This window comes from Eschrichtius robustus, chromosome 18 (assembly GCF_028021215.1).
Source record: "Eschrichtius robustus isolate mEscRob2 chromosome 18, mEscRob2.pri, whole genome shotgun sequence".
NCBI classification, from domain to species: Eukaryota; Metazoa; Chordata; class Mammalia; order Artiodactyla; family Eschrichtiidae; genus Eschrichtius; species Eschrichtius robustus.
In genome coordinates, this window is record NC_090841.1 from 2,034,268 (window position 1) to 2,060,346 (window position 26,079).

Sequence of the window (26,079 nt, forward strand, 5' to 3'; positions counted from 1 at the left end):
TGTTGTAAGGTCTATGTTAGAATCCTGCTCCCTCACTTAGCTGTGTGACTTCAGTCAGGTGTCTTAACCTCTCTGAGCCTCAGTTTCCTCCACCTTAACAGACAGATAATAATGTCTGAGTCACACTGTAATGAAGTTTAAATGAAATAATGTATGTGAAGTTCTTTCTGTAAATATATATCTCTATAAATATTAACTTTCTATAAATATATTTGATACATATTATTGTTTTGTTGTTACTGTTTGACCTCCATCTGTATTCTAAAAGTTAGGGAAATAGGCAAGAAAAGTTAAAATGGGCTACACTGGAGTGACCAAAATGAAAGTGAAGAAAAATGGAGTTAAAGAGGCAAACAAGAAGGGGAGACCACATGAGGAAGCTGGCAGCTTGCTGGCCACAAGGATGCACTCGGAGTGGGAGGTGGGCAGCAAAGTGATGTCATGTTGGGACAACTGTAAGTGAAGAAAGTCCCGGGCTTTGTCAGCCACGTTTTGTGACAGGAGACATAGGGACAGGCAGGAAGGCAAGATGGGCAGGAAGAGAGCTGAGCATGGCTAAGGAAAGACAGGCACTGCAGTGGAGAGACAGCGAAGAGAAGCAACCCACAGAGCTGCCCTGGAGCCGGAGGAGTTAGACGTTGTCACGTTTTCAGAGATGTGTCAGTTCATGCTCCTGGGGTCGTGTGTGGGAACGTGGTCCCTAATCACAGCATCTTCTACGGTTTCTCCCAAGATCTTTGCATCAGGCACTGTGCTTCCACTCCTTTGAAGGAGGGAAATGTAATTATTAAAAAAATTAAACCAGGCTTATGCCTTTGTAAATAGATACTACATTCTTGTGGTTCAAAAAGGTAAGAAGTGTATATAGTGAGAATTCTCCCTCCTACCCCTTATCCCTCAGCTATACAATTTCTTTTCCTGGAGGCAACCAAAGAGATTGCATGCATTTATAGAGATATTAATTACATGTATAAATAGAAAAGCTTTCTTTTTAGGACACAAATGATGGCATAACATATATACTGTTCTGCACTGTAGTTTTTTCCTTAACAATATTCTTTGGAGATTAGTTCATAGCAGTATACAAAAAGCTTCCCTTTTTTTTTTTCCTTTAACAAACTGCTCAAGATTTTACTTTATGGATTTATTATAATTCATGTGACCAGTCATTCATGATGGACATTCTTGATGGGCTGTTTCCAATCTTTTGCTACCACGAATAGTGCTTCAGTGAGGAATCTTCTAGACACACGATTCTGCGCATGTGCCCATAGATATCTAAGATAAATTTCCAGAAGAGAGATTGTTGAGTCAAAGGACCTGGGTATTTGTAATTTTAGTAAATATTACTGAAGTGCCCTTCATAAACGCTGTCTCAATTTCATCTCTACAGTAATGTATGAAAGTGCCTGAATCGCCGAAACTCTAACACCAGTTCATATTATTTTTAATATTTGTCAAATTTATAGGTAAGAAATGGTGTATCAGCACAGTTTTATTTTTTGTTCCTTTTTTGTTATGAATGGAGTTGAGCATATTTACTAATGTTTAAGAACCATTTGCATTTCTTTTTCTGTAAACTGACTATTTTATCCTGTTGTTAGTATTTTTTTTTCTTTCAACACTTTAAATATTTCATTCTGCTCTTTCCTTGCTTGCATGGTTTCTGAAGACAAGTCCGATGTAATTCTTACCCTTGTTAAAATCTCCGTCATATATGAGTCTGTCTAAGTCTGGTTCTGATGCTTGCTTGTCTCTTCATACTCTGGTTTATTTGTGTTTTTAAGCTTTTAGCATGCCTTGTAATTTTTTGTTGAAAGCTAGTTTGATGTATTGGGTAAAAATTACTGAGGTAGATAGTCCTTTAGTGTGAGGTTTTAAGTTTATCTGGCTAGGAGCTAGTCTGTTTTTACTGTTTGCAGTAGCTATGGTGTCAAGGGCTAAAATTTCTTCTGGTGTCCTTGTTTCTGTCTCCCCTGTTGTCTTTGGGTTTCCCTGGAGACTCCTTAAATAGGGTCTGCGTCCTGCAGTTCTTTTAGCTCTAATCCCTGTTATTACACGGAAGCCCTGTGGATGTGGTGGTGAGGTGGGGACACGGAAATGTTCTGTGGTCCTATGACTAGGTCTCCGTCTTTCAGTGAGCCTGGGTCTGGTGTTTCCCTTCCCCACATTGAAGGCTGGAGTGGGCTGGAGTTGGATATTCCCCTGCCCCCAGGTGGGTTGGGTCCTGGTAAAATAGCTCCCCTTGAAGGCAGGCTTTGTTAAAGAGAACAGAGAACTCTGGGCATGTTTCAAAATGATTACTTCCTCCCTCTTCCTGAAGGAAGCAGGAGGAGATTTTTCTCAGAAATCCTCAGTGAGAACCTGATGGGGCTTCTGGAGGTAAATCTCAGGAGAGTGTGAGGACCGGTCTAAGACTGGGCCTCTTCTGGGCTTTTCAGCTTGTCCACACTGAGCTCCCAGCAATTCATCAGTTACACTTTAAAGTGTTCCTGCTGATACTGGTTCCAGCTGTGGGCTTCTGCTCCAGTAAGAATTCTCTGTATCTGTCTGTCTTATCTCTCCAGTTTCCAGACCAGCAGTTTATCCTGTGACCTCAATTCTTTGATGGATCTAAGAAGTGTTGTTGACTTTCAGTCTGTTCAACTTTTTTCTTTTTGTGAGGAGAGGGGACCTCCAAGTTCTGCATGTCAGACTGGAAACCAGAAGTCATATTTTTCTTACTGATCTGTAGGAGCTCTTAATATATTAGGGAAATTAGTCCTTTATCTTGATATGAGATGCCCATTTTTTTTCTATTTTGTCATTTATCTCTTAAATTTGTGTTTTCCCCCACACAGTTAAACAAATGTTTTGTGTGTGGTTGAATTTATCATTACTCTCTTTTAGATGTTTTGATTATGTGATACAATTACTAAGGCCTTCACAACTCAGATGATAAAGGAATTCTTCCATTATTTCTTTTAGTACTTGTTATGGCTTTATTTTTTATATTTAAATATTTGTTCCATTTAGGTTTTACCCTCATGCAGAGTATGAAGAATAGGTACTACTGCTTTTTTTCTAGTTGTCTATTCAGTTGTTTCAAAACCATTTACTCAATAGTTCATTTTCCCCCCCATTGATTATCATGTGTTAAATTCCAATATGTGTTTGAGTCTATTTCTAAAATTCCTATTTTGTGTTATTGCTTTATCTCTTATTCATATGCTAATATGAATAAGTCATAGGATAATACTACTCTGTTTTAATTAGTACAGCTTTAAAATATTTAAAATATTGTATGGCTAGTTACCCTTTTATTTTTCTTGTCAATTTCAAACATTTTTTTTCTCAATTTAAATTTAATTTTGTATATTAACTTTAGCAATCGGTTCTTCTAATAAAAAAACACTTATCGGTGTTTTTATTATGATGATGTTAAGTGTTTTTTAGATTAATTTAGGAATGGTTGCATATTTATGAAATTGAGTTTTTCTATCCAAGAACATTGTGTGGCTTTCCATTTGTTCATGTTTTCTTTTGTGTCCCTAGAGAGCTTTAAACACATTTATTCATATAAATCTTGCACATTTTTGTTAATTTTTTCCCTAGAAATCTTATCTTTCTTTTCCTACTGTGTGGTCTTTATTTCTTAATTATGCATTTTAACTGGTTGTTTATACATGTATATAAGCTGTTTATTCCTATATGTTTATTTTATGGAAACATGCTGTTTCTAAATGTTTAGAAGCATATGCGCAGTATAACAGAGGGCAGCTGGGGGTCTGCACCGTGGGGCTCTGAGGTCGATGGACTTGGCCCCGGGGCACTGTGCCTCCTACTTAACCTTTATAAGCCAGTTTCCTCATGTGTAAAATGGGACAACAGCAGTACCTACCTTGTAAGGTAGTTTTGAGGATTAAAAAGATGAAGCATGAAAGCACTTGGTTGAACCTCTGGAGCACAGTAAGCCACAGATTAATGTTGGCTACAGTGGTTCTGTCCTCTTAACCACTGAAGCTCAAACCCAGTCAGACATGGGGGTCAGACATGGGGGTCAGACTGGGAACAGACTTGAACCTCCCAACCAGTGTTCCCACCCACCACTCCTCAGAGTTCCCACACCAAAGCCCGCCAGTAGACGAAAGGCTGTGGGGTGGGAGGATGGGGGGAGTGGACACAGAAGGACCCTCACCTGGTTGTTGCAGGAAAGGAAGGAAAGCATTCTGTGGTGGTCTGCATTTGGGGGGTCCAGGGAAGTCAAAGGAGGAGACACATGCTAATGACGTAGTGGAGGCGGACAGGACACTTTTCCCAAATGGTCACCTTGGATCTGTAGAGACTCGATAGCTTCCAGGCCGTTTTTACACACATGCATCCTAGACCCGTCTTTGCGTCCGCTCAGCAGTTCTGTGAGGGGCGAACGGGAAATCACAGGGAGTGGGTGGGATGGGGGAAGCCGGGTCCAGACATGCAGACCCCTAATCCAAGTGCACATTTCCCTCCGGATCTCTCTTCACTTCCCTTGTTACTTCTCCCATTTGGGTCTCAGTCTCAAATTATCAGCAGGAAAGACAGGTGACAAACTGGAAAAAGGAGAAACAAGAGGGATTAATATGCTGGGAAGAGGTAGCCTAAGGGACCGTTGGGGTTCAAATCAATAATACCATTTGCTAAATACCCCATGGGCAGCAGAAATCCACGGAGCTATATTAGGAGTATTGTACTAATAGCTACCGTGTCTTAAGTGTCTATTGTGTGCTGCCTGTTTCATGGGCATTTCTTCTTTTACTCCTAACAACAGTCTTCCAAGGCGGTGTTATTAAGCCAATTACACCACCTGTCTCTAGGAAGCAAGGCCTCAGTCCTCTTGGAGCTTAGCGTCTGTGTACTAACTGAAGAGTATTTGTGAGCAGAGCTCTCGACCACGGCGGGGCGGGGCGAGATCTTGAGGGAGTCAGCCCTGGGCAGTGGGTGAGGTCCAGAGAAACGGGATGTGATCGGTGAAAGGAAGGATACCGTGCCTATTACTGGAAGAGGAAAGCTCGACCCAAGAGAAGCAGGGGGAGAAGCCTGATGGGCAAGTTCAAGGGGCGAGGGAGCAGCACAGGCTTCCTGCAGCTGGAGTTGGAGCCGCGAGGAAACGCGGGCTAGGCAACTGCAGTGGGCAAGAGGCGCCCGAGGAGGCGGCTTCCAGCCGGGGAAGTGCTCCATCAGCTCCCAGCCCGCTCGCCCACTGCTGCATCGCTTTTAAAGGGACAGTCACCGGGCTGCCGAGGCTTCGGAAGCGGAAATGGTCTCTGCTCACTGGCTGACGGTCTAAATTCAGACCGAAAGAATGTGCTTGGAGACAGCTGGTGGAAACTGTCCCAGGCCTGTCTTCAGTGGACATGTCCACGTGCTGCTCGTCTTGCCCTGTCAAGCGTCTCCCTCTCTCCATCGTTCCCTCTGTCCTCCTGCCAGTCTTTCTTCATTAGGCTTTACAAAAAAGTAGCCAACCCCGCGCCTTGTACCCAAGCGGTCCAGTAACGCCTGCGTGATGAATGCGAGCTACTCGGGTGCTTTATGAGAAGTGACACTTCCTCCCCAGCTTCTTGTATCTGCCACTGAGCAGTTAAGGTTAAAGCCCACCGCCGACGTGACTGCTGTAAATACCACGGGGCAGGGCTCTGGAGCTCACTAAACGCGTAAGCGAGACGCACGAGGCAGCCCCGGACGCCCCATGACCCGGGACTGCGGCAAAGGGTGTGGGAACGGAGAGGGAGGGCACTGCGCCCCCTCCTTCCTCCCGGCGGGCCAAGCACACCTTCCCGCCCGGGGGGCAGGGGCAGGTCGCTCCAGGTCGCCGGCACCTCCGGCGCCCGAGAAATCTGCAAATTCATTGCTCCCTTTCATCTTCCGGCGAAAGCCTTCCGTCCCGAGTAGGGCCAGCCCCGTCCTTCGCCGCCAGCCTCGAGCTGACCGCCGAGGCGGATCCGACTTCTCCCCGTAAAAAGGCTCCGGTTCCCTTTCCCCGCGCAGGGGTCCTAGGCTGCTTTCGACTTTGCTTCTCACTCGCACGTCCCGCGGTCTGGAGCGGTGCTCAGTCTCGGCAACTTTCACCAGCTCGCCCCGAGAGTCGGGCCCTTTCTAAGACAATGTGAACAAAGAGGAGCAGGGGCGAGCGGGGCGCGCGGGCAGGCTGGGGGCGAGCGTCGGGGCGCCGCGCTCCAGCCGGCCCCGCGGGGATCGGGCGCAGAGAGCGCCGGGCGGCTCGGGCGGCGGGTTTCTTTGTCCCGGCCCCGGGCTGGGCGCGAAGGCCGCCGGCCGCGAGCAGAACCGCGACCCGGGCTCGGGGCTCAGGCTTCCACATGCGCCCCGCGGGGGCAGAGCAGGAAGCAGCGGCCGCGACCCCGGGCGCCCCCCGCGCCGGGCTCCCCCGGTTCGGCGGCGGCTTCGGGCCGTGGGGGACTCGGGTCCTCGCCTCTCGCGTCCCCGAGGGCGGGCCCTGCTGGCCCTCGGAGCGCGGTTCGGGGTAGGGAGCCCCCGGCGCGCGCTCCTGCACCCGGACTCTCCGCAGACGCGCGCCAGGCGAGCTCGGGGACAGAGGCGGTGCTCTGGCGCCCCCCAGCCGGCCGCACCGCGGGGCGGGACCTAAACGCAGCGCCGGCCCGAGATGCCCAGGAAGCCCCGAACCAGACCGGGAGCGCGGCCACAGCGGCCTGTGTGTGCGCGTGGGAGGGGGCTGGGCGCACACCCCCGTCTCACCTGCCGCACAGCTTGCGCCTGTGTGTCTGCAGGAGGAAGGAGAGAGGAACTGCGGTGTCCGTTCAAGCTCATTAGACCAACCCCCTTCCCTCCAACTCTCAGCTAAGTTTTATTTCATAACGCAAAGCAGCATCTGAGCCCAAGTGAAAACTAGTCTCCCGATTTCAGTCTGCACCTCCGCCACCGCAGCGAGCGAGGGTTCGGTTCCCGGCTTCGACTCCGCAGGAGAGCGGCCGCCCTGAAGGCCCGGGGCTCCGGCCTTCCGCTCCCTTTGTGAGGCCCGGGCTCGGGGCGCCCCCGGCCCCGCGCTCGGGCACGCGGCGCGGGGCCTGCCGCAGCGCGGCGGGCGTGGCGGGCGCTAGGACCGCGGGGAGCGCGGGCGGCGCGGCGCTACCTTAAACCCAGCCCAATGCCGCTGCCTGCGCCACTCTGCGCGCCGCGGGGCTGCGCAGGAGGAGCGCTCGCCGGCCACCTCGCCCCGCGCCCGCGGCGACACCTGTTCGCGGCCGCCGGCGGCACGCGGGTCCCGCCGCGGCGCCCCTCGCTCCCGCCGCCGCCCGCCGCCCGCGCTAAGCCAATGGACGCCTGCCGAGCCCCTGGAGAATTCTGGATACCAGCTTTGGACGCCTAAAGTTTTTCCTTCTTTTTGTTTTATTACCATTATTCTCATTTTTGGAGGGAGGACGGGGGCAGATTTGTCGCCGCCACCAACGTGAGATTTTTTTTTTCCCCTTGAAGGATTCCTGCTGATATCTGCAGAGTCGGTTAGAGTGAAAACGGCGCATGCCTTCCTGGATCCGTAAATTCTGACGTAGCCCGTGCATCTTAAAAACCCCTATAATAACGCCTAGGCATTTAAGTTGCTATGGTCATTCTGATCTCAAACCAAATGGAGAAACTACGGATTTTTTTTCCTTATTACGGTCGGATGGGATGAAGACCTTCCTGCCTGCTGAGAGCCGGGGAATCTATCTGTAGAGATACATAGATACGTTTATCAATATGTCAGTGTGTGAGTATAAAGTGGTGGCTTCTTAGACTATCCGTGGTTTGACCTTGAACCTGTGCCAGTGAAACAGCAGATGACTTTTATTTATCCATTTAATGGATTGAAGAAAAGGACCTTTTTTCTCTCTCTGGAACTGCAGTAAGGGAGGGGAGTTGGATATACCTCGCCTAATAGCTCCTGGGTTGGCACCATCATTATTGTTTATCGCTGTGCTCCGAAAGCCGAGTCTTCTGATGGCTCCCCTAGGTGAAGTTGGGAACTATTTCGGTGTGCAGGATGCGGCACCGTTTGGGAATGTGCCCGTGTTGCCGGCGGACAGCCCGGTTTTGTTAAGTGACCACCTGGGTCAGTCCGAAGCAGGGGGGCTTCCCAGGGGACCTGCAGTCACGGACTTGGATCATTTAAAGGGGATTCTCAGGCGGAGGCAGCTCTACTGCAGGACTGGATTTCACTTAGAAATCTTCCCCAATGGTACTATCCAGGGAACCAGGAAAGACCACAGCCGATTTGGTAGGTACACCATTAACCCTTTACTGTCCATGCTGGCATGTTCGGATTGTAACTACCGAGAAGGTGGCTGGGCGGGGGATGCGAGAAGGGGTCTCTCCCTCTTTCTGTCTCGGTCTGTCTCTGTCTTGCTAGCTCAAGGGGCGGGGGTGGGGGGAGGGAAGCCTCCGGAATTGCAGATCTGCCGCTGGCACTGATGCGGGTCTACATTGAAAGGCTTTTTTTTTTTTTTTTTCTTTGTAAAGGAGGGCATGATTTATAAATACAACACAAGCCCCTAGTTCTTTTGCATCAGATACACGGGAAGATCGGGTTTAGGAAGTTTCTTTTGAATGGACTGATTGCACGAGTTTAAAGCTTTCATGATTAACTACTGAGAACTTAAAATGCATTTTCCTGAAGGCAGTGTTTATCATCTTGTGTCAAATGAAGTTTTTGCCCCTTCCCTTTTTTCCTCCAATAAGTATCCTGCTTGAATTTTAAATTAAGCGTATTGCTTATTCCCACCGTGAGGGTCTGGAACCCTTTAGGCGAAGGTTGCTGATTGTTCTGTTGGGAAGAGGACTAAAGTCGTATTTTAGACTCTGGGCTGCAGGGTCAGAGGCGCTGGGGGAAAATGACTCGGGAAGGGGCAGGGCGCTCACCAGGGGCGTTTGTCCTTCCAGCCACGAGTTAGTCCCTGTGCTCTGTCATTTCCATGGCGTGCAGCCCTGTGTGGCTCTGGTGTGAGTGTGTGCGCCCGTGCAAAAGCTGCGAGCTAATTTTAAAGGGCATTCCGAGGATTTCATTTCCCGAGGAGGGTATTTGTGACTCAGCATGGATGGCTGCAGACCCGAGGGCTGGTGACTGCCCCCTTTAATGAGTGCACACACGTGCCTGCTGGGCCACCCTGAGCCCGACAGCAGCGACTCGGCGAGCACAGTCCCGGGGTGGGGGGAACTGATGGTACAGGGGCGGCTCGGGTTCTTTCCTTACTTACCAAAAAAAAAAAAAAAAAAAAAGGAGGGGGGGCGTTTGGGCAACCAGACTGTTGGAAGGAGTTAACTTATTGAGTAAACCCACCTGACAACACTTAAACTAGGTCGTAAAAACAAAGTCCTGTGGTGATTTCTCTTCCTCAAGCTTTAACGCCAGATATTGAACACGATCTAAACTATCTGTGTAGGTTCGTGGGCCGCAGACGATGCCGGAGGTGAGGACGGTTCGGGCCTGAGACGGGGCTGGTCCCGGATGCACGAGCCCCGGGATTTTCTGCCTCGGCTCACCCCGCACCGAACCTACCGGCGTGAACGGCGGGCTGCCTCCCTTCTCTGCTTTGCAGCTCTCAGTTACGGAAACGTAGCCCCGAGAAGCGGAGGCAGCTCTGGCCGCTGAGGAGTGGGGACGAAACTTTCCTAAAGTGCTCTCTGCAGCCGCTCCCGGGGCTGCTGCAGGACCCGGGGCGGCCGGGGGCGGGGGCGCCGAGCCCAGACGGGTCCCCGACGCGCTGGCCGGCAGGTGCCACTCGGCGGCCGCCGGCCAACTCCGCGCGGTCCTAGACGCGCTCGGGTTCGGCGGCTTGCCCCCGCCCCGCGCGCCCTCGGCTGCGGGGACCGCTGTGTCCCGGGCGCCCGGCCGGCTGGCGCGCTGCGGCCGCGCTTAGTGGTCGGGCTCCTTTTGCCCGAGCCGTGTCCCTTCGCGCTCGCCGCGTGTGAGCGCGGGTCCAGCGGATCCAGCCGCCGCCCGGGCAGCGCGGCCGCGCGCGGGGTGGGAGCTGCCGGAGGCGCGCGCGGCGGGGGACTCGGTGGCGGGGCCGAGGCCTCTGAGCCCCGTCCCATCTCGGACCCTTCTCCCTCCTTCGACGCTCACAGCCGGGTCTCGGGAGCGGTGGGCTCGCGACGCCGGAGGTGGGTCGGGCCGGCCGGCAGGGCGGGAGCCGCGGGGAAGGGAGGGGGACAAAGGGCGGCGCAGGCGGCGGGGGCCGCGTGCCATTGTTACCGCTCCCGAGCGGGGCCCGGCGCCCCTCTCCGCGCCCTGCGTGGCCGGGCGCCGGCCCCGGGAACCCGCGGTGGGCGCCCGAGAGCGGCCGGAGGCCTGGTGTGCAGCCGAGCCCGGGCCGGGAGCGCCCGGGACCCACGCAGAGAGACGGGGAGGCTCCGGTTGGGGCTCCTCCACCCCGCCCCCACCGTGGTTTTTTTTTTTTTTTTTTAAACGCAGTCACCTTTCGTGTAGGACGTTTGCTACACGCAGCCGAGTCATTAGGAATCCGGTGACTCCGCCACGGGGACAGCGAGGGACCAGGGTGGATGGAGGGGACCGGGGACCGGAAAGCGGGGAGCCGAGAGGCGCGCTCTGGGGTCAGCCGGCAAGGACGCTGGCACGGTGGCTGAACAGAGACCGTAAAACAAAAACCCGGCCTCGGCACCCCACCTCCAACCCCGGAGGTGACACGTCCACTCCTTGTCCGCCCGGCGCTGCCGGCGGGCTGGTAGGCGCAGTGCTGGGTGGGAGGCCGGGCGGCGGAAGCCCCGGCCGGGGGTGGGGTGGCGTGGGGGCCCGGCCCGAGCTAGGGGGTCGGCTGGGAGCTGGCGGCGGGGGAGGGGCGCGCCCGGCGCTCGCCGCGCCCTCACCCGGGTTTGGATGCGGCTGAGTGGGTGGTGTGCGCAGTGGGGGCGGGGAAGGAGGGCGAGGCGGGAGGCTTATTTCAGCTTCCATCCGGTGGCAGGGAGGAGCGCCCCCGGGGTGACAGCAGTGCCGCGGTCTCCCGCTGCGGCAGGTCCCAATATTAGCAACCTCTGCAGCGCGGCGCGGCCGAGCCTCCCACCCTGGCTCCCGGCCCCGCCCGGGATGCCGGAGGCGACGGGTGGGCGCTAGGACCCGGGGCGGGGCTGCGGCCGTCGCACCTGGCGCTCCCGCCCCCGCCCCCGCCCCCGCCCGCCTCACCTTGGGCCCTCACCCTCCCCCGCGTGCGCCCCCCTCCTCGCCCGCTGCGCTCTGGGGACTTCGAAGGCACCCTCGGTTTTTTTTTCCGAGTCCATAGGAAAGAGTAGCTGTGGGTAGGGGCGAGGGGGGTTTGCACCCTGATTAAAACAGAAGGTGACTTTTCTACCTGAAACGGAAAGGCAGGAGGAAGCGTGCGGGGAAAATGACGTGCCACCCCCCGCAGCCGCAGGTGACCGCAGCTGCTGGCAAGCGTGGCGGTGGCACTGCGGCGGCGGTGCGGGTCGTGGGCGGGGGACCTTACTGCTGTCCCAGCAGGAGCTGCGCGGTGACAACTTAGGTAGGACCTAGAGGGAGCTCTTCGTTTTCCTTTCGGGGGTGCTGGCGTGGAGCTGAGGCCCAGCCTGGAGAAAGGGAATCGGGACTCGTATCTCTGGGTGATAGGCCAGGGGAGCCAGACGGTTCGTTTCCTTTTTTTTTTTTTTTTTCCTCCTTAGAGCACTTGCTAGACGGAAAAAGTGAGCAGAAAATCAATTGAGGAAATGTTAATGTGGAATAATAAAGAAGTGAGCGTCGGGCCTGATCCGTTATTTGACTTGGCACGAGGAGCCTGAGCGGGGTGACCCCGGCCGGCCTGGTGCGGAGATGCCTGCGTCCCTGCCGGGCGTCTTCCGGCCCGAGTGCAGCTCCGCCAGGCCGCCTGCATCAGGACCAGGGCTCCCGGCTGGGGCTGCCGGGTCCAGGGGTCAGGTGAAGTTGTACCAGAGCGGAGAAACATGATAACAGTACGCTTTAAAAAAAAGAGGTTCAAAAAAATCTTACTTCCAGGGTTTCGCACTTGAAACAATGCCGTTCTGGGTGTCTGGCTCTTCAATATCTCAGTAAGGGAAAGGCTGCCTATTTAAGGAGCTGTTTTCAGGATAGGTTCAGATTCTCGAAAAATCGGTGGGGTTATGGCTCCCATTCAGCTAGTCATTTCCCACATGAACTCTGGGATTTGCTCAGGTTGCTGCAGACTCGGGCTTGCTGGGATTGGGGCTCTGAGCTGATTGATTAGGCAACCCTGGTGCGGGATTCTCCCGGCCAGCAGGGAGCTCTGGTGGGGGGGCGGGGGGCGGGCCGGTTAATCTATTTTCGAAAGCCTCGTGTCAGGCCTCTCTCCACAGTCTGCACACATTCTTGTCCTCTGAAGAATGCAGCTCTGTTAAGTGTTGGGGGCTTTTAGGCTGGAGGGTTGTTTAACACGGGCCAGAGTGGAGCTGCTCGGGCCGGCCCTCCCACTTCCCATGGCCAGCGTGGAGGTGAGGCCCATGCAGAGGGGCTCTTGGGAGCTGGGCCTGCTTTGGGGTCATGGTCCACGTGAACAGAGCTTGGGGGCTGAGCGCTACTACCTAGTGAGTCCGGAGCGAGGACGATGGTCTGCTGAGGTCATTTTCCTGAAGTGGTCCCAGGAACTGACCTGGCCTCTTGCGGACCACAGATGACCGTGGACCCCACCAGACCCCGTCAGGCTTCCCGGGCCCAGTGAGTCCATCCTCGCTGGAACTGTTGCCTGCCGTGGAAGGGAATCGCCAGATGCCAGTCGTCACTGACCTCATGCTTCCCAGGCCACTTCATCACTGCCCATTTCTGTGGCCCTTCTGAACTGCCTGAGAGAGATGGGCCCCCCTGGGACACATGTGAGGGCCACACTTTAATTTCAGGCACAGCCCCACCGTTCCCTCCCTCACTTTCCGTTTTCTTTTCCTCGCTCTTTCCTTCCTTCCGTTCCTCTCCTGTCGATGGTGAAGCCTGTCGCCATTTCTACACAGAAGCCTTCTCCTGGGCTTTTCCTGAGCCTCACGCCCACGTGAACAGACACTGGGGGAGCGGCCCCGCTCGAATCAGTGAGGCTGGGATCACTTGCTCGGCAGTGGCTCAGGCCCAGGGAGAGGTTCGCTGAGCTGGTTGTGGTTCTAGAGTTCACGGTGGACAGGATGGTGGCAGGAACGATCGGAGCTGCAGTCTGCGGGGGGGCGGGAGCTGGTTGCCAGCTTGCCAGGTCTTTCCGGCCTCGCAGCTTCGGCCCTCTCTGCACGTGAGGGCACGGCTGTGACTCAGACCTTCTGAGTTCTGCTCGTCCTCGGATCATGAGGTGACCTCATAAAAAGCTGGGCTGCTCGTTCGAGGTCTCTGCTTCTCAAGGAGCTGCAGAGATAGGGGTGCTGGTTTGAGATGATGAAACCTTTTCCACCTGGGGTCCCTAGATGTAGTTCCTTCTCACGTGGAGCACCCCTCGGAGGCCTGTCTCGGCCCGAATCCTTTTAGGAAGCCCCTCTGACTCTCCTCGTCCAGCCTGAGTGAGCCGCCCACCCTTGGATACTGAGCATACCCTGAACGCCTGCCTCTCACCGTATTTCCCACATCGTTATTACATTTGTCTGGTTATTTGTCCTTCCTCCCACTAGACAGGAAGCTCTTTGAGGGTGTAGGCTAGACCTTGTTCATCTTCATACCCTCAGCAAAGGGCATGGTGCTTGGCTTACAACACAGTCACTCCTTAGTTTGCTGATTGAATGAGTGAGTGCATATCTTGCTGATGCCAGAAAGAGATAACAAGATAGATATCTTACTACCTTCATTTCCAAAATGTATAATAATCATTTCGGACCTTAAGTCCTTTAAAAAAAAAAAAACCTATGTGCACAAAAAACAATGTGTGAATAGTCTGCACACACAGGAGGTGCCCACCTTCCCAAGTTCTGTGTGATAAGATCACGGTCCCAGGAACTCATTTCCTCTGCTCTAGTCCTGTGCGCTGGGCCTGCAGAGTCTCACCTAGGTAACATCTTCCAGTCACTAGTGAGGGAATAGCTATGTAAAAGTGGTACAGAAATCACGGACCCGTGAGAAAAGGTAAAAGTGATGGGAAGGTGTACCTAGTCAGTAAGGACCTAGGCTTTGGAGTCTGATTGCTTGGGGGCAAGTTATCCTTGAACCTAGTGTCCCCACGTGTCATCTGGAGATTAGCATATGGTAATGCCTAGGGCTGTTCTGAGGGCTAAATGACATCAGGCCTCTCACTGGGCACAGACTAGATGCTCAAGGAGTCCAGCTGTTACGATTGTCGCTGTTGATATCATTACTCCTGATGTTCCGCTGACCAGCCAGTTACATGGTTTTGTGAGATCACATGCACTTATTTTTTCTTAGGTCTGATGGGCAATGTCAGTTAATAGTCTCAGAGCTGCCCTCCTGTTTAGGGAAAAGAGAAAGATCATCAGATACCCTCTTAGAAGGTGCAAGTATTGTTTAGTTTTATGACTTTCAGTTTTATTGACATGGTGTATTAAATCGGTCAGATGCAAAGGGGCCAAATGTTTTCATTTTACAATGAAAGTTGGACATTAATGAATTCCTTATACTATTCCAGGAAAACTATGACTTACATTGTGTGTTTTCAGGTAGCTAAGAAGAGATTCACATGTGTGTGACTCCTATAGTAATAAAATGCTACAATGTAAGTTATTTTTAATCATAAGAGTTAGATGTAGTATAATGAAATAAAATGATTCATCAATAAGGGCGTGCATCCCACAAGAAATGACTCTCATGGAACTACTGCCTTATTTGTCTTTCCATTTGGTTTGTGAGGTAGGGATGGCTGGTAATGAACTTATTTCAGATATATTTTTCACTAGAGGGTTAGAGGTCACAGGTTATCAGATCCAGAACACAATTTGTAACTTCTCTTTATATTTATCCATACACTATTTCACATTCTGTTAAAACACATAGTTTTGCAGGTCCAGATAGACATTCTGTAAACTGTAAGCTCAAAATATTTGTTGCAAGTTGTGCTTATAACAGAATTAGGAATACCTCTTTATAAGAAATCTCTTTCCCTTTGTCCATCACCTTGGAACCTTTGCTTTATTAGATTTATGTAGTTCATATCTTCTTGTGATTGCAACACAGTCTATTTTGTGAGAGTTGCAAAATTAATTGTTTAAAAATACATGTAAGTGCTTTTCTATGAGTCACATCAGACTGACTCTAGCCCAGTGTTACCCTTAGTTTCTTTCTAAACTCTTAAATGTAAGTAAATTTTTTAATATTTGGAGACATTTTTAAAACAACTCAATATTTGGTATGTGTTGATACAAGGTTTACGCAAAGTGTAGCACTTCTAGACAAAATGGAGAAAATGGCTGAGCATGAGTGATACTAGCATCGTCCCAAATGTACCATTGGGTAATCATGTTAAAACAACAATATGGGGCTTCCCTGGTGGCGCAGTGGTTGCGAATCTGCCTGCCAATGCAGGGGACACGGGTTCGAGCCCTGGTCTGGAAAGATCCCACGTGCTGCGGAGCAACTGGGCCCGTGAGCCACAACTGCTGAGCCTGCACGTCTGGAGCCTGTGCTCCGCAACAAGAGAGGCCGCGATAGTGAGAGGCCCGCGCACCGCGATGAAGAGTGGCCCCCGCTTGCCGCAACTAGAGAAAGCCCTCGCACAGAAACAAAGACCCAACACAGCCAAAAATAAATAAAATTAAAAAAATAATAATAAAGCAAATAATTTAAAAAAAAAAAAAACAACAATATGATTATAGAACCTGGAGCTGCTGTTGTATGACCATAAAACTCTGGGTTTATGCCCAGCTTAGGTATTGTTATTCTTAGTGAGGTAAGCAAGGTGAAAGAAGGAAATAAAAGAAGATAGTTATGCTGATTTGATTTTGGGATATAGTATTCCATGCCTATTTTAAATCAAGAGCATTTTTGGAATCAGCATTTTTTCCCCCCAGAATATTGTGTTATCTTAATTGCTTAACTATCTCTTTGGGGCTTAGATAAGCACAGTGAAAATCAATACTTTGTTTAAGCAGAAGTATTTGGGATATGTGTGGGCTTTTTAGTTTTCCAGATGGAGCTCAACACAGTTATACAATAGAGAGCTGGATAACTTTCGGTGTAAACCAAACAAGTCTTTGGTTGGCATCTCCTGTTCTTATTATGAGGGGCATAGACCCTTCTCTGAATAGAACTTTTTTTTTTTTCCAATCCATGACCATACACAGATACTTAATTTCACATTGTTAAAGTGGAAGTAAGTTTTCTCTTACATTATACTCTTTCAAGTTAATTAGAACATGTGCATTGGTTTACTGACATGTCACTTCTTACCATATCTATGTAAATGCTAGCTTTTTTACTTAAAAAATATTTTGTTATGTGTTGTGTTGATAAGTATTTTTGTCTCATTACTGTAAGATAAAATTTAGTTGAAAAATCAATTCTTTGGGGCAGTGGTTTTTTTAATTTTTATTTATTTATTTATTTATTGATTTTTTTGGCTGTGTTGGGTCTTCGTTTCTGTGCGAGGGCTTTCTCTAGTTGCGGCAAGCGGGGGCCACTCTTCATCGCGGTGCGCAGGCCTCTCACTATCGCGGCCTCTCTTGTTGCGGAGCACAGGCTCCAGACGCGCAGGCTCAGCAGTTGTGGCTCACGGGCCTAGTTGCTCCGCGGCATGTGGGATCTTCCCAGACCAGGGCTCAAACCCGTGTCCCCTGCATTGGCAGGCAGATTCTCAACCACTGCACCACCAGGGAAGCCCCCTGGGGCAGTGGTTTTAAGAGAAGACACTTCTCGGGTCAAGGTGCGGCCCTCCTCTTAGATGCTCCCAGGGATGTGGACGCTGCAGGGGAGATGCTCCCAGGGTTGTGGACACTCCAGGGGAGATGATCTGTGCTCTGACCTGTCTCCCTCTGCTGTTGGTCTCACAGGCATCCTGGAGTTTATCAGTATAGCGGTGGGCCTGGTCAGCATTCGAGGCGTGGACAGCGGACTCTACCTCGGCATGAATGAGAAGGGGGAGCTGTACGGATCAGTAAGTACCATGAGAGAGAGACCTTGCCAGCCTTCCTGACTCACGTTTGCTGGGAACTGCTCTTTCTCTAGCTTATAAATAGAAATGAAACAGTGGTGGGAAGGGGAGTGTAGGTTTTCACTTTTTGAAGAAAACCACTTCATTTTTATTAATAGATATCAGCCCTGGATCTTCACGAGACCAAAGTTTCTAAGCAAATGCTTTATTTATATGCCAAGCCATTTTCATTGTGAAGGAAATAAAAAATTCACAACTGTGAAAAATCCCATCTTCTTGTATTGAATGGGAGTTATTTTTGAAACAAATTGAAATGATCTTCTTCCAAGCTTTGCCAAGCATTGTAATTAAAACTAGAAATAGACCATGCAGTGAGTATAAACCCTTTCTCTGAGCTACATAAGATTTTCATTATGTAGAGAGAGAAGGGAGATGGAAATTATTTTCAGATATTCTTGTATGTGAATAAGAATATAAAAATATAATAATTATTTGCAAGTGTTATGAGTTTCTTTCTTCCCCTGTCTTACTTCCCATCTCCACTGGGTCGTAAGCTCCTTGGGTGAGGCAAAGAAGAGCGCTCACTGTAGCCCCCCAGGCAGGGTTCTAGGTGCCAGGGTTGGGGGGGCAGAAATGAACGAGAGTCCCCCACTTCTGCTTTGAGAGGAGGAGAAGACTTTGTATCTCTTTACTGCACAGTAGGAACTTGACACATTTTTGCTAAAGGTATGAGTGTGAATACTAGGTTATCAGTTACTGTATATAACTTGAGTTTTCAACAAAAGATTTGTAGTGAAGTCAGCCTTTAGTCTCTTGTTGCCATTATTGGTGGTCAAATGGGGATTTAATCCATATTATCTGCAATATGAGAACTTTGGCTAGAATCTACAAAAAGTTGAAAATTAAAAGAAGCTCAGAATGGGAGAAGTTCTGGAGTCCTCTGTTGGCAGAAATGAAGGGCATTTTTATGTAGAATCAGGAGAAATTTTTTCTAGATATCCTTTTTTTTATCCATATACTGGTAAATACACACACACACGCGCGCGCGCATACACACACACACACACACACACACACACGAGGGTTGGGAGTGGTATCCAACTTTTACTCAGAAACTCCAGGAGACAATAAATGGTATAGTTTGAATATAACACCCACCATTTTTCATGACACAAGGATGGTTTTTCTGCTTTGGTAAAATTTGAATGTAGATTGATTGATTTTGTTAGACATTTGTCTTTTTTAAAAAAAAGTGCTTCCTCGAGAGAATGGATTATTTTAAAATAGGTTTTTAAGCATAGGATTGAGTTTAGTTTTTTAAACACAGTTCTTGGTCTAGATGAAGTTATTTACTTTCTAAATTATCTTCGTCAATGCTTTTAAGTGCAAAGATTCAAGATGTAAGGAAGCTTTTAGATTTTTAAAACATGAAGTGATGTTCTCCTTTTGTCACCCCTCACTTTTTCCTTCACTTTTAGGTCCATAATGTGGATTTAATTCAGTCAGTCATAGTTGGGCTCAGTAGAAGGCTTTCTGTGTTGGGTCGCAGTCTGACCTTTTGTGGGTGGGGTGGAAGGGACTGTAGTTTATCACCGTGGTCTCCAGATTTTTTGAGTGTGGATCTCAACACTGCATCTTAAATTATTTGAAAATTTCATATGTAACGCGTAGTTCATATATGTTACGTTATTTTATAAAACACGCCTTAAGGCAGAGTGTTCCGAAGGCAGCGACGAGTGAGTAGACAGAGGCCATGCTGCTTGACCTCAGCCCTCGGGCCACGCGGACAGCCGATGGCCTTGCGTCCCTGGCGCAGGGGCGCTTCCGGGGGCCGCCTGCCCCCTCCCTGCTGCCGCCCGCCTCCCTGTGGCCCCATCTGAGCCCCGCTGACAACGGGGCGGCAGCCAGGCCGGGAGGCCGCCTCCTGGGAGGCAGGGAAGCCGGACTGGAGGCGCTGCTGCCTGATTTAGGGCCTTTCAAGCTCCGCCTGCACCCAGCAGAGGTGGGACAGGCCCCTCTCCCTCTCGTCCCTTCTCACCTGAGGGCCCTGCTGGGAGGCCAGCGGGACCAGGACCGCTTCCCGCCGTGGGAAAGCGTCTCAGGCGGCTCGCGTCCACGCTCGTCCCCTTCCCCACCCTGATGGGAGGGTCCCTTCCCGCTCGGATCCCTCAAGCCTCTGCAGGCCGAGCCCCCTTCTTGCTGCGTCCTCTCCCCGAACCACGCTGCCGGCCCGCTTTGCAGTGTCGTCTCTGCCCCTGTCCCTGTGCGGGCCGCGCCCGCCTCGTTGCTCTTCTCCGGACACTTGCGGTCTGATGGGCCGCGCGGTCAGGCCCCCCTCCCCCCCGCCCTGCCGTCCCCTCCCCCCTGTGCCCGCGGAGGCAGCCTTCTTTCTTTCAGATTCCGTGAAGATGCTGCCATTTCTGCGAAACCTTCCCTACACCCCTAACTCGGACCCTAGTTTCTGGTCAGCATTTCTTGTGTTGTCCTCTGGGCCCCGGGGATGCTTTGTGTTTCCGTCATCACGCGAGGAATGTACACTTCCGGTGTGGCTGTGTGGCCGTGTCCCCAGCGCGTCGAGGGCCTGGGCTGCAGCTTCCTTTTGAATGTCGCCCCGCCCCGCCCCGCCCCGCCCCGCCCCGCCCCGCCCTGCCACAGCCCGGGCCCCGCGCATGTTGGGTTGAAGCCGATTGAACGTCGTGGTTCATTCGTGGCTTCACTGGCCCTGGAGGTGCAGCCCTTGAGGTCAGCGTGTCCCTAGGGCCCTGCTGGAGGGAGGGGTCCCTCCCTGCCACCCCCGTGCTGAGCTGGGCTGTCCCCAGGGGGAGTGGCCGAGGCTGGAGAAGGTGGTGTCTGGGGGAGCAGGGGGACGGGCGTCAGGACGTCATTGGGTGCCTTGCCTGCTCCTCCCATCCGCGAAACCAAGGGCTGGACTTAGGTGGCCCGAATGGCTCCTGCTCTGGATCTCAGGACTCTCCAGGCTTCGCTCCCGAGTCTTGCCTGCCTGGCCCACAGGGTGCTCTACGCGCATGATGTTACGCGGCAGGACCGTCTGTTCCGAGCAGCCGGCCCGGTTTGCCCGTGGCCCGTACCTCATGCAGGTGTGCGGAGGCGTGGGGGGGACCATCTCCTCGGTGGCCAGGAGCCACTTTCCACTGCGTTTGTGGTTGTCATCCTGGCGTGGCAGTGAGAATGGGGGGGACACCCACATGTCCCCTTTTCATCCTGATGAGATGGAGAGAAGGAAAGAGAGAAACGGGCAACGATACTGTTATTAAATACGCTGGAAACTAGCCCGAGGAGTTTGCTTGTATGAAGTTGTGTGAAGCTCAGTAAAGTGCAAAAGGTGTGTTTCTAAACATTGGGGAAAACTTGAAAAGACTGATCTCATTGGGAAAGAAGGTAAATAGATTTGGGGAAATAGCCATCACTTTTATAAAGTAAGTGAATGTGTAAATGTAGCAAAAATTAATGTAAAATGTATTTTGGGATTATTTTTCTCTTTTCATCTATGTAGATCTTTTGTTTCCAAGTTTACATTAGGATTAGATCTAAAAGGCCAGAGGTGAATGGTGTAATATTTCTTCAGAAAAATATGTGGGATTGTGACATCCTATTAGATTGTGGAAATAGGAAAAACTCTATTGCTGATGTGTATCATTATATGATTTAAGGGAAACCTGAGTCGTTCTACTTCTGGGATGGAGTTTGATTATTGTATTCATGTGTTCATTCATCCATGCCTCCATTCGTTTGCTCATTTGTTCACAAACACTTATACCTACTATGTGCCCAGCATTGTGCTAAGTGCATGACAGTACAACAAATATCTCAAAATCTGGTAGGAGAAATACAAATAATTCAGTACAATGTGAAATGCACTGTATTAGAGGAATCACAAGTATCTTGGGAGTCCAGAAGAGTGTTTAAATAACTGCTTGGGGAAATTGGATGGTAGCGCTTAATTGGGTCTTGAGGGATGAATAGGAGTCTCAGAAAAGGGGGGGCAGACAAGGAAGGGCACATAATGCTTCAAATGTAAAGATTAGAATATCCTGCCTGGGTGAAATTTAGGGAGGGTATTAGATCTCTCACATACACACTCATTTGGGTGCACACTTGGGCAGAGGATTAAAGTATTAGAGTATTAGTTTACATTTGTCACTTTCGTTCTTATCAAAGAGACTAGAAGTAAGGCTCAGTTACTTTTAGGGTCTTAATCTTAATTATCTGAGTATCATCAAGATACTTCAATGTGTCAAGAATAATTGACTGTAATAAATATCTCTTTAAAAAAAGAATGCCTTGAAAAAAAATTAACCTGTTTCAAGGAGCCTGCATTTAATGAGAGATATTGACCTTTTCATTAAAAAAAGGTAGCACAATCACTAAAGTTGTAATGATACAGGAAAGCAGAGCATGGGATCTGTAAACGTGGTGAAAAGGATGACATGGACTTCTGGTTTGTATCCCTTTTAGCACTTACTGTATTCTGTCCGGAGCTTTCATTCCCCGTTGGTCTTTCCCGCTGGATTCAGATCTTAGGAGCCCGACTCCGTCTTTGCCGTCTGTCTGTTTCCTGCAGGCCCGCTCTGCACGAGCAGTTGGCACACAGGGTTCGTCACCCCAGCTGCTCAGCCGGTCATGCCCTCGTGCACAGCGCTACCCAGGACGTCGCTGTCACCTGACCGTCCTGGGCTTCCACACGCGGGACCCTGCTTAACTGTCACGGCTGAGGGGGAGGGGGTGGGGTGACTCGCGCTGGGGCCGGAGCGCGGGGGCCGGTGGGCCAGAGCGAGGACTCAGGCCAGCTCTGTGGGGCCTGGCCACCGTGCTGACAGAGGTGCTGCTGTTAGTTGTTCCGTTTCCAGAGACACAGCTGGGCCCGACTGGGTTTATGTGCGTGCATGTAATCAGTAACCAAGGTGTGATGGATTTGGACTGTGTTTCCAGTGCACAGGAACTTAAAAAAGCCCAAAACACTGGGGCAGTTGTTTCTACTGGGTGGACGTGTGTGAGCCAGAGCAGTTCCTTGTGCGGCGTTTCCACATGTGCGGCGTTTCCACGTGTGCGGTGTTTCCACGTGTACGGCGTTTCCACGTGTGTGGTGTTTCCACGTCTGGTGTTTCCACGTGTGTGGTGTTTCCACCGTGGGGACAGCAGCAGGGGGCCTGAAGGACCACCCGTCCCAGGATGAAGGAGTATGTCCACCTCTGTAAGAGGAAAACGGTGAAGTATCTCAGATCCTCAGAACCCCATTTGCCTTAGATTATTTTTATTATCTTATTTGAATATGTACAAACACGAACCCCTTATGTCTCTTTGGCAACTGCAATTCAAAACATATTTATATTAAAGTTCACACTGGACTATAAGACCAATAGACTGTGAAGCAGCAGGGTGGGCCTGATGTGATGGCTGAGATGCCGCTTCAGTGTCCGGGCTTTGAGCTCGGCACACCTGTCCCCCAGGGCTCCTGGGGGAGGAGGTCCTCCCCCCATGTCTTCCGGTGCGAATTACTGGGAAGCCAGGTGTCACCTGGCCTTCACCGACGTTCCAAGGATGTCGTTTGTCTTCCCAGTAGCCCTGATGGTGAGAGTAGTACTGCTTAGCGCTGAAGGTAACTTTAGACACACGCACATTCTTGGGCAGCAGTACGTGGTTATGCGCGATCATCTGGAGGGTCTAGAGTGGCCTTAAAATGATCCCTTTACTTTTTCATGAAATGAAGGGTCAGAGAAAACACTCTTCCAGGAAGCTTGTTGCCCCCAGATTTGGTCCTTTATCCTCCTGGGATCCGTAGGTGCCAGTTGTGAAAACGCCTGGGGCTGGGAGGCCCTGGCAGGGAGGGTCCCTATTGTTTGCATTAGGTGCTGCGGCGCCCTTGTGAGGGGCTTTGGAACAAGCAGAGTGAACGTCTGTGTTATGGAACAGGACACCGTACCCGATGGCCTGTCCACACTGGACTTAGCAGTTTGTCGTTGTGCTGTGTCAGTTCAGATGACTTTGATGGTGGACGGTCAGGCGTGTCCTGTACGTCGAGTCTCCAAGGAATGTCATTCCTGTAAAGGAAATGAAAAGGGTCATTTGTGCAGTAATCTCCTTGATGGCAGGCGTGCTCTGGAAGTGGGCGGTTTTAAATAGATACTTCGGGTGATAGAGCAAGGCCTTCAACTGCTAGTGTACGTTGCCAGCGTTCAGAGGATCAAGTGGTGACTTTGAAGACAGGAGGGCAGCGCCTCAGAAGAGCATCTTCTGCTGTGTGAGCTGATTTCGTTCATAGCGTGTCCTTGTTCTAGAGGTGATGGGAGTGAGAGTTTAGTGGCTTAGCGACTGAGTCAGGGTAACACAGAGCGTACGTGGACTTACTATTTGAACATGGGTGAATTAGTAAATCTTGCCTGATACATATGCATGAGTGGCCATCCGTTTTTGTGAATAAAAGATATATATATATATATATATATATATATATTTTTTTTTTTTTTTTTTGCCAGAAATAACCCCATATTAGAGCAAGATTGTAGTCTCCCCTTCACAGATAGGACCTTGAAACAATTGTTTCTTTCTAGTAGCCAAGTTTCTATTTAGTGGTTCATTTGCTTCCTTAGCATCTATACTCTGGGCCGTTAATTAGTGGGAAATTGTCTTTTAAAAAACGTATCTGCTTATTTATTTAAGTTTAGTTACGTTTCCGTTGTTAAGCAGCGGAGCTGCCTCCCCTGACGGTCTGAGGTGCGTGGAAAACCTCGCAAGTTAGTGGTGGCTGGAGTCACCCAGCACAGGTCTTCGCGGGCTTCGGGAAGGACCCGGTTTAATGGTCGAAGCTCACGGGCGGGGCCCAGTAGACCCGTGTGGGAGGAGAGGTTCCAGGACCCGGGGCTGCGCTCAGTGCGCAGGGAGGGTCTTTCTTTAGGGTCCGGGGTCTCCGGGCCGAACCCTCTCTGAGCTCGTGCTCCGGTCCGCCGCTCCCTGCACCCCGCGCACATCTTTGCAGAGGGTCGTCTGTCGGGCACGCAGAGCCAGGCCGCTGCTTGGATGCTGGGGACGTGGGGCTTCCGCTTCTCCTTCTGGTCGCCACCTCCCCGCACGCTCCCCGCCACACTCGGCTCCCCTCGCTTGCACACTCGTTTTGCTTTTGCAAAGCCAGGGGACATGACCGTGTCACTGCTCACACGGGCCGGCCCTTCCGTAGGTGCCAGGAGTACAGTTGGCCCTCGTGACTGCAGGCTGTGTGCGCGCACGTTTGTCTGCTGGCTGCAGCTGGTGCGTGACCCTGCAGTCGTGTCGCTTGCACGCCTGCACAGAGAAGCAGGAGCCGCGTCTCGAGGGGGGCAGCTCCTGGCTGAGGCCCCGTGAGGGCAGCTCCCACTGAGCAAGCGCCCTCTCTGCCACGGGTCTCACGTTTCTGTGCTTTTGGTGGTGGTTTTGCTGGTTAGAATGCCCCCGGGGCCGAGTGCTGAGATGCTGTTCGGTGTCCCAAGTGCAGGAGGCTGGGCGAGCCTCACGGAGGATACGTGCACCTCAGAGGGGCCTCCGTCGGCCTGAGTCACTGCCTGCGTCCACGGCTAATAAACCAACGCTATTAACTTGAAACAGAAACAGACGTAAAACAAGGTCATGTATTGATTGGTTGACAAAAACGTCATGAGCAGAGGCTCACGGGATCCTCACCCTGTGTTTCCCCGGGAGCCGTGGTTCAGGGCCCCGATCCACACGCAACACCCCATGCAGGTAAGTGCTGTTTTCTCCTGGGGTGACCTTGCAGCTCTGGGGGGGCAGTCAGACGTACAAACAAAGACTTATAATTTGGTGTGATTGGTGTTGTGACAGAATTGTATACAGAAAGGCCTTGGGGAGCATGGGGGAGGGGGCTTCATCCCTGGCCTGGGAGGAGACGTCAGGATTACTCACAGAGGAGATGGAGAAAAGTAGGCAGGTGGTCCCGCGGAGGGAAAGGCTGGCGTGAAAGCAGCTTCAGGGCTGCAGGCTTTGGAGCCGTGGCTGCCGGGAGGAGCCTGATTCTGCCATCTTTACTCCCCCTCCACCCCCAGCGGTCCTGCCTCTGCTTCTGTTTCTCTCAGCTGCTGCCAGAGGCCACGACACTGACATTTGGAGGGTCCTCCACTGTCATCATCGTTGCCATCCGGGGGTGCTGCAGCCTTGCTGCTCCGTGTCCGGCCCGGGAGACGCCCCCTCCCAGAGAAAGCCCCACCCGCTCGCCCCGGGGCCGCGCCCCCCCTGCCCCCTGCCAGGACTGGCTTGTCCGCTGCGTGTCCGTCGACCTGGGCGCCCCGCAGCATCCTTGCAGGCGGCTGAGAAGAGTGTCTGCCTTCCCAGCACCCCGCCGCCGAGGCTCCCCAAGGACGGAGAGGTTCTGGCTTGGAGTGGAGCCCCGCAAAGGGCTCCACGAATGCTTACAATCCTGACATAAATGCATCCCCTCCTTCCTCAATCTTTTGTTGTTGTGATTTTTCACAGAGCTCTCCGCTGCAGTCTGCTTTTCCTTTGTGGGGAACCGCCCACTGCTCAGTGCAGTGTTCTGAGCTCGGACTTGCCAAGGTCATGCCAAGGGCACCCTCCCCGGTGCGCGCTGGGCTGGCTCTGCCGTGGCCGGGAGTGGCTTTGTCCGTGTAGCTGCCACACTGCCCTGAACGTGGGCACACGCTTGCCCAGCCCGAGGCTCCTCCCTGCCCTCCCTCCCTCCCTCCCTCTCTTCCATTTTCCCTGTGAATCGCTGTGTTGGCAGGTCGTTTTCTCTGGACCCTCTGGGGTGGCTTGTATTCCTTTTCTTTCTCTCCCTGTCTTTTGAGTAGATTTTCAGTTTGCTGTGTTTCGATGGAAGGTTCAAGCCTGTACTTGCATCCTGAAGAGTTTGAACTTGGAGGTGCGGCGTGGAGTAGGGGCAACGCAGGGCCTGGGACGCTAGCTCCGTGGCTCATGGGCTGTGCAGCCTTGGGCACCCTCCTCAGACTGGCTGGGCCGGGCCTCGGGACCAGGGTAATGAGGACAGTGGAGACGGCGCCCAGGATGCAGCCAGTGCTGTCCT

General features: G+C 51.7%; 1 protein-coding gene and 1 long non-coding RNA gene across 2 annotated transcripts in view; one reads left to right on the plus strand and one right to left on the minus strand.

Annotated features, from left to right (window-relative positions):
* Positions 1-1,129: 1,129 nt before the first annotated feature.
* On the minus strand, positions 1,130-7,012 carry LOC137752027 (uncharacterized). The gene is made up of 3 exons (XR_011071026.1): positions 6,730-7,012; positions 4,178-4,568; positions 1,130-1,278 (listed from the first exon to the last, which is right to left on the minus strand). It is a non-coding gene; the product is annotated as an uncharacterized lncRNA (long non-coding RNA).
* Positions 7,013-7,250: 238 nt separating this feature from the next.
* The window catches only part of FGF9 (fibroblast growth factor 9), a 29,086-nt gene continuing 10,257 nt past the window's right edge, over positions 7,251-26,079 (plus strand). The window contains exons 1-2 of the mRNA XM_068526871.1: positions 7,251-8,248; positions 16,933-17,036. Of these exons, the coding sequence (XP_068382972.1) occupies positions 7,972-8,248; positions 16,933-17,036 (381 nt within the window). The 5' untranslated portion in view covers positions 7,251-7,971. The remainder of the gene's footprint in view (positions 8,249-16,932; positions 17,037-26,079) is intronic.